Below are 7,919 nucleotides of genomic sequence, written 5' to 3'. Positions count from 1 at the left end.
AGTCAGGTAACTGGAGGTGTGATTCCCACTTCTTTAGAGTCTATCAAGCCTAAAACCTATGAGGAAGTGAAGTCAGCCAGGGAAGTCAGAGGATGGGAAATGAGGCATTGAGAAGTCACCAACCCTTGCCATGCCACCAACCCTTGCCATGAGAATGGAGGGGACCTTGTATCTGTTCCACACCCTTAGAGCACCTGGTCTGATGCTCTTCCATTTTACGGAAGATGAACCCAGTGAGGGAGTGTGTCTCGTCTTAGGCACTCAGTTTGGTAGGGACTCACGTTTTGTTCCAGTACCCAAGTCTCTGCACTTCTCGTCCAGTGTCCTACACCAGCCCTGGATGGCACAAAAGCCCTCATTCCCAGTGCACAGAAAACAAAGCCGAGTCGGAAGAGTGTCAACAACTTTTATTACCACTTACATATTTCATCGGAAAGGGAATGTAGCAATCAAGTCAGGGTTTTATAAAAACGCAGGTCGGCCCGCGTTCTTCCATTGACACCCGGGGCAGGCTGTCCGCGACATCAGGCACAGCAGCTGCACTTGTCCGAGGCCCCTTTGCACACGCAGCCCTGGGCACACTTGGCGCAGCCCACGGGGCAGCAGGAGCAGCAGCCTGGGGAGAGATGGGGGAAAGCAGATGTCAGCGATGACTTCCCCAGGCTCCTCCTTGCCCAACAGCAGCCCTGCGACAAGCCCTCAGATCCAAAGGACCCTGAGTACAGAAAAACATGCTCTGTTCCAAGACAGTTGGGAGGACCTTGGGGTTTGGCTTCCACTAGGAAATGGCTGCCCTGCCCCATCTACGCCAAGGACAGGGCAGAAAGTCAGAAGCAGCAGTGACAGGTGTCGAAGAGCAAAGGAAGACCAGCCCCCCCCTCCCCCCGCCTGAGCCATACACTCAGAGCCCGCTCTGGGTTCCCTCCCTCCCCCTAGCTGCAGCCCCCAGGTGCCCAGAGAAGGCCCCACACTCACTCTTCTTGCAGGAGGTGCATCTGCAGGCTTTGCAGGTGCAGGAGCCAGCACAGCTGCAGGAGCCGCCTGCCAGGAAGGGAAGGGCCAGCAGTGAGCAGGGAGGGGGATGCAGGAGCTACAGCAGACGGTCAGCAATGCCTCCCTGAGCCCTCCTCCTCCGTCAGGACCCAGCCCCGGGAGCTCGTGTCCACTGAGGCGCATAGAGAAGCCCCAGCTCCTCTCTTCTGGTCCAAGGAGGGTAGGTCCCCTCCTGATGGACTCCATAGGGAAGGTCCCAGGCTCCAGACCCAGCCCAGGCTGACTGGGGCTGGGGGCCAGGGCCCATGGCCTGAACCCCAAAGAGGCAATGTCCCCTCCTCCCATCAAGTCCTGGCAGCTCCGTGGCCTCCTCCAGACACTGGGTCTAGCAATCCCCCGACCTGCTGGGTGACCTCAACAAAGACACTCTTGAGCCTCTGTACTCTCCATTCAAAAATAGAGGCTGGAAATCTCTGGCGGTTTAGTGGTTAGGGGTCAGCGTTCTCACTTCCTAGTGTCTGGGTTCAATCCCTGGTCAGGGAACTAAGCTCCCACGAGCCGAGTGCTACGGCCCAAGAAAAAAAAAAAAAAAAAAAAGATTAAAAAATGCCGTCCCTGCCCTGGCTAGGAAGAAAGCACTGGGTGAACCGCGGGCGTGCACTCGTGCTCAAATTCAAAATTCTTCCTCACCTAACCCCAGGGACACTCTGTCCTGTGCCTGAGAAGCGGGCCTCCGAGGCCCAGAGCCAGGGGTTCCTTCCCAGTGGAGCAGGGGCAGTTGGGGTCCATTGGGAGCCCAGGTGAGGCCGGGGGTCGAAAGCAAGAGGCACCTGAGCTGGTGGGAGGCGTGTCGAGCCTGGGAGCCTGCTTGCAGTGTTAGTAGGCAGAGGAGGCGGCCCGGGCGCAGAGGTCCCACCCCCTCGTTGGGCCCGCCCCGCGGATCTGCGCCCGCGCCGTCCGCAGCGCCCGGGGTGGGACCGGGCTGTGAGCAACAGGCGGGGCCGATCGCTTGATTCTCCCAGTGCGCATGTGCCCGCCCTGCGCACGGAACCCGTTTTTGGTGCCTGGTCGTGGTTAGGGACTGTATGCCAGAAGGTACGCGGTGTCCTAGCGTCCCTGTCGGCCCGTCCCGATTTTCCTGAGGGCGGCAGCCACCTTGTTCCCGGATTTTGCAGCAGCGCAGCCTCTGTGTCCTCGCTGTCTTCCCCACCGCCGGCCCCCGCGCTGTTGTCTTCAGGTTCCCCGTTTCCGGAGCCCGTGTGCAGCCCTAGTCTCTCGCTCACGTCCCAGGCGTGGCTGGATCCTGGGAGTTGTGTGCAGAGACCGGTGGTGGATGTGACCTTCAGCACCGATCCTCCGACTCCCTCTTCCCGCAGCATTTCCTGTCCTGGTCCCCACCTTAGACGGTCCTTAGGCGGCGTTTCTCTAACGTTTCTCCGTGAGAGCACCGCGACCAACTCAGGCCTCTGCCTCCCATCCTTCCTTCTGTTCTCCACTCCCGAATGGATGGACGGGCACATTTGTCCCGGTGCTCCTGGCCTAAACTTGCCAGGGGTTTTCCTGATCCTAGCCAGTCCGCCCCGCTCCGGGATGGAGGTTCCCAAAGCATAGATCCCACCCCATGGAAGGGATCATTGTAAGTGATGGGCAGAGCTGGCATGAAATAGCAAAGCAGGAAAAGTGGTTATTTCCCTTTCAGTATGCAGCGGTGGGAAGAGCCCGGAGCAGGCAGTCAGATCCCTCTGCATAGCTCTGTGACCTCTCTGGACTTCAGTCTCCCATCTCTCGAGCCAGAAGCACAACTAGACTGTCTCAAAGGACCCTTCCAGCTCTGAGTAATGATAGGCAGGACTCAGCATTCAGTGACCTCATAATCAGCGCCCTTTGGCAAGGAGGTGAGACAGCCTTGCTATAGGTTCAGACCTCTGAATATGATCTGTGTGCCCTTAGACAGGGTGCTTAAACTCTGGGTAGCTGGCACAGTCATTCCAGCCCCTGCAGGTTCACTCTGTTACTGGTTCCATGTAGATCAAGTGATAGATATGAAGGGTGGGCATTGGTTTTGTGTTTCTCCAGATGGTGTGGCAGCATCTTATCCTAGGGTCCCTATTGCAGGGCATCCCCACTCGGCCTGCCACCGGATCAGTAAATTTGCAGTCAAACGTTAACCTCCAGCCTGGAGAAATGCTTGCAAAACCATGAGCCTTTCCCCAAGAGCTTGTTGGAATTCGACAAGATTCTATCCCAGTAACGTTACTGTGAACAGACGCATCATAATAGAGACTGTTGATTAAGCCCTAGTGAGGAGCTAGGCCACTCTCAATACCACATAGGGATACAATCTCCTACTTTGTAAATGTAGAATCTGACACTACCCTGCAGAGGCAGACATGAAGTCCTTCATCTGGAACTAATTTCCAGGTCCTCTGCCTCTTGTAGGGAAATGGCTGGGCATTACGCGCAAATTCCTAGTCACTTTGCTGGTTTCAAGTAGCCAAGGGCTGGAGTTTGAAGGCAGAGTTCAGCCTGACCTAAAGGAACTTCCAAAGATTCAGAGCCAACTCACCCCGCAGGGAGCTCTCAGGGGAAGCAGGTGTCCTGTGACTGGCACTGGGCCAGCCAAGAAGGAAGTTCCCTGTGGGGATGGGGGAAGAGCTACTCCAGGTGTGGGTGGTCCACACAGTGGGGCGTTTGAAAGTGTTTTCAGTGTTCAACATACTCCTTTGATGAACACGTGGTTTTTTTAAATAATTGAAGTATAGCTGATTTACAATATTGTGTTAGTTTCAGGTGAACAAACATGTTTTTAGTTTTTAAATTTTTCCTGTATTACTCTGTTCTTCATATATTTATTCAAATTTATGGAATCAAATATTGGGTTTTGTATTTTGTTTCCTTTAAATTTTTCTTAGTAATTCACTTGTGAATTTAGAAAATAAAAACCACAGCTAGAAAATTCACACGTGTTTCAGTGCAGGGAGTTTGAGATTTCCAGGTAGGGATTCAGGTAACTGGAGGTGTGATTCCCACTTCTTTAGAGTCTATCAAGCCTAAAACCTATGAGGAAGTGAAGTCAGCCAGGGAAATCAGAGGATGGGAAATTAGGCATTGAGATGTCACCAACCCTTGCCATGCCACCAACCCTTGCCATGAGAATGGAGGGGACCTTGTATCTGGTCTTAGAGCATCTGGTCTAATGCTCTTACATTTTACGGAAGATGAACCCAGTGAGGGAGCGTGTCTTGTCTTAGGCACCCAGTTTGTTAGGGACTCACGTTTTGTTCTAGTACCCAAGTCTCTGCACTTCTCATCCAGTCTCCTACACCAGCCCTGGATGGCACAAAAGCCCATATTCCCAGTGCACAGAAAACAAAGCCAAGTCTGAATAGTGTCAACAACTTTTATTACCAGTTACATATTTCATAGGAAAGGGAATGTAGCAATCAAGTCAGAGTTGTATAAAAACGCAGGTTGGCTCGTGCTCCTCCTTTGACACCCAGGGCAGGCTGTCCGCCACATCAGGCACAGCAGCTGCACTTGTCCGAGGCCCCTTTGCACACGCAGCCCTGGGCACACTTGGCGCAGCCCACGGGGCAGCAGGAGCAGCAGCCTGGGGAGAGATGGGGGAAAGCAGATGTCAGCGATGACTTTCCCAGGCTCCTCCTTGCCCAACAGCAGCCCTGCGACAAGCCCTCAGATCCAAAGGACCCTGAGTACAGAAAAACATGCTCTGTTCCAAGACAGTTGGGAGGACCTTGGGGTTTGGCTTCCACTAGGAAATGGCTGCCCTGCCCCATCTACGCCAAGGACAGGGCAGAAAGTCAGAAGCAGCAGTGACAGGTGTCGAAGAGCAAAGGAAGACCAGCCCCCCCCCCCCCGAGCCATACACTCAGAGCCCGCTCTCAGTTCCCTCCGTCACCGTAGCTGCAGCCCCCAGGTACCCAGAGAAGGCCCCACACTCACTCTTCTTGCAGGAGGTGCATCTGCAGGCTTTGCAGGTGCAGGAGCCAGCACAGCTGCAGGAGCCGCCTATCAGGAAGGGAAAGGCCAGTAGTGAGCAGGGAGGGGGATGCAGGAGCTACAGCAGACGGTCAGCAATGCCTCCCTGCAACCTCTTCCTGGGTACAGGGCCCACTGCTAGGAATTCCTGTCCGGCATAGAACAGACATAAGTTTTACCCCTCCTTCTCTGCCCTTCTGTGCAAAGGGCTGTTTACTGCCTTGTATTTACCCCACAGGTATGTTCCCAGGCTCCAGAGCCCATTCAGGATGCCTGGGTCTGGTGGCCTGGAACTTCTGTCTGAGCCCAGAAGAGGCAATGTCCCATCGCACCCAGCACAGGGAAATCAGAGGCCTGGACATAGCACTGCGGCCGACCCAGAAGCCCCCTGACACGTGGATGATGTGGCGCAGAACAGCCCTGAGCCTCAGGCCTCTCGCCTCTGAAAGGGAAGCCCCAGTTTGATGGAAACGCTCTAATGGGGGATGAAAACGCTTGTCCAGGAAGAAAGCACGTGCCGGGTTAACTACAGAAGCCCACTTCAACTCAAGCTCAAAATATTCCTCCCTCCTCCAAATCCAGGGATGCTTCTTGGTATTGGGGAAGGGGCATCCAAAGTTCCAGAGCCAGAAGTCCCTTACCAGTGGAGCAGGAGCAGTTGGGGTCCATTTGGAGGCGAGGTGAGGCCGGAGTTCCAAAGTAAGTGGCAAAGAAGAGGGTCTCGGACCGGCTGCGGGCGTGTTGGAACCTAGGAGCCGGCGGGTTTAGTTTATACTCAGAGGAAGCGGTCCGGGCGCAGAGGCCTCGCCCCCGCCTTGCACGCGGCGCGCGGATCTGCGCCTGTGCCGCTGGCAGCGCCCGTTCGGGCTGTGCGCAGCTGGCCGGGCCGAGCGCAGGGTTCCGTGAGCAAGGATGGGGTCGGTGTGCAGCGCTGCGGCCGACTCTTTGGCGCTAGAACTCGCGGCGGGACGGTGTACCGGGCGGCTCTCGGTGTCCCAGCTTCCCTGCCCGTCCCTTCCCAATTTTCCCAAGGTAGGCAGTCACCTTTGTTCCAGGTTCTTCCAGGAACCCAGTCCCCCCTCTCTTTGCCACCCCAGGTCCCATTGCCTTTGTGCTCAAGTTCGTCCTTTCCGGAGCCTGTGTGCCCGCCCCCCGGCCTGTGCTCACGCCCCTGGCTTGAAGGGGGAAGTGGAAAGAGCCGAGGGAGTTGTGTGCAGCGTCCCAGCGGCGGATGTGACGTTTGCCTCCCAGTACTTTACATTTCCCTGTGCGCAGAGGGACTTAGGCCCTATTTTTCTGTCTCAGTTTCAAGGCGGGCGCTGGCCTCTGTCTGCTCCATCCTTCCTCCAGTCTCTAAGTTTGAAGGGATGTATGGGCACATAAGTCTGGATCCTTTGCACAAAACTCTCCAGAGACTCTCCACAGCCTAGCCAGCCCACCTCACTCCATGGAAGTTCAGAAAGTGGGATGCCTCCAGGGGAGGGATCATTTTAGGTGATAGGCAGATCTAGCATCTGCATATCAAGAAAAATAATTGTTTCCCTTTCAATATTACTGACCATTAGACAGCATTGTGTGTGTGTCCCACCTGGTTAATCATTTCTTGATCTTTCAACCCTCACAATGACTCAAAAAGAGGAATACTGTTATTTATGAGCCCATTTGGCTGGTGGGAAATATCTTTGTTTTCCTCCCTCTTTTATCCCCTTCTCATATAACATAGAATGTATTGACTTTACATTGTAGTATTTACGTATTGTTAACATCACAGTATTTGTTATGTGATATCAAGTACAAAAGTGACCATCACCCAAGGACTTTGCGTCCTCCTTTGGGGACAGTGTTATACATTTTCAGTTGTAGGTAGGATAGTTGTGTCATGTTAGGCAGAAGTATGACCTTGTTATTGTCTTTGTTGGGAGAAAGTACGGTTTACGAAGTTGTGTGGGTGCTAGTTTGGTAAGTGGTGGTCTATAACGGTTAGTTTTATGTACCAACATGTTTTAGGCTGTCATGCCCAATCCTTGTTCACACACTAGCCTGATGTTGCTGTGAAGGTATTTTTCAGATGTGATTAACATTTAAATCAGTAGACTTTGAGAAAAGCAGGTTACCCTTCATAATGTGGAAGGCCTCATCCAGTCAGTGAAGGCCTTAGAGAAAAACAGAGGTCTCTTGAAGAGGAGGGAATTGGGCCTCCAGACGGCCTTCAGAGTCAAGATTGCAACCAACATCAACTCCTACTGGAATTTCCAGGCTGCTGGCTAGCCCTATAAATTTCAGTCGTGCCAGCTTCCAGAGTTGCATGAGCTAATTTCTTAAATCTCTCCCTCACTCTCTCTTTATCTATCTCTCTATCTGCCTGCCTACCTACATCCTGCTGGTTCTGTTTCTCTGGAGAATGCTAATACAAATATATTTTAAAACATATAAATCATTAAAGGAAAAATGTTAAGTAAAATACTGGTGCAAGTGGTAGCAAAGGGCACAGACTGTTGTGCTCAGGGTTATAAGTCCCCAGTGCTAATTAGTTGATGAGGACAACACAGGACACACAGCTAGGCACACATAGGTAAATAAATACCCCATATGTTAATAATAATAATAATAAATGGCTAACATTATAGACCACTCACCACGTGCCAAGCACCATAATAAGTTCTTTACATGTACTAGTTCTTTAATCTTCTGAATCATATGCTTTTATTTTGCCCCTTTAAAAGTGGAGGAGGGCTTCCCTGGTGGTGCAGTGGTTGGGAGTCTGCCTGCTGATGCAGGGGACACGGGTTCGTGCCCCGGTCTGGGAGGATCCCACGTGCCGCGGAGCGGTTGGGCCTGTGGGCCGTGGCCGCTGAGCCTGCGCGTCCGGAGCCTGTGCTCCGCAATGGGAGAGGCCACAGCAGTGAGAGGCCCGCGTACCACAAAAA

At 53.3% G+C, this 7,919-nt stretch overlaps 1 protein-coding gene and 1 long non-coding RNA gene across 2 annotated transcripts; both read right to left on the bottom strand.

Annotated features, from left to right (window-relative positions):
* Positions 1-392: 392 nt before the first annotated feature.
* On the bottom strand, positions 393-2,949 carry LOC129391971 (uncharacterized). Its single transcript, XR_008616915.1, has 2 exons — positions 976-2,949; positions 393-616 (listed from the first exon to the last, which is right to left on the bottom strand). It is a non-coding gene; the product is annotated as an uncharacterized lncRNA (long non-coding RNA).
* Positions 2,950-4,366: 1,417 nt separating this feature from the next.
* LOC102974385 (metallothionein-1E) lies at positions 4,367-6,694 on the bottom strand. The gene is made up of 4 exons (XM_028487398.2): positions 6,037-6,694; positions 5,634-5,740; positions 4,957-5,022; positions 4,367-4,603 (listed from the first exon to the last, which is right to left on the bottom strand). Exons 2-4 carry the CDS (start codon positions 5,659-5,661, stop codon positions 4,512-4,514), a joined length of 186 nt encoding a protein of 61 aa, XP_028343199.1. The 5' UTR covers positions 5,662-5,740; positions 6,037-6,694; the 3' UTR covers positions 4,367-4,511.
* Positions 6,695-7,919: the final 1,225 nt, after the last annotated feature.

The sequence above is a fragment of the Physeter macrocephalus genome, unplaced genomic scaffold (assembly GCF_002837175.3).
Source record: "Physeter macrocephalus isolate SW-GA unplaced genomic scaffold, ASM283717v5 random_1832, whole genome shotgun sequence".
NCBI classification, from domain to species: Eukaryota; Metazoa; Chordata; class Mammalia; order Artiodactyla; family Physeteridae; genus Physeter; species Physeter macrocephalus.
The sequence above is the reverse complement of the archived record's forward strand: the minus strand, read 5'-3'. Positions and strand labels throughout refer to the sequence as shown.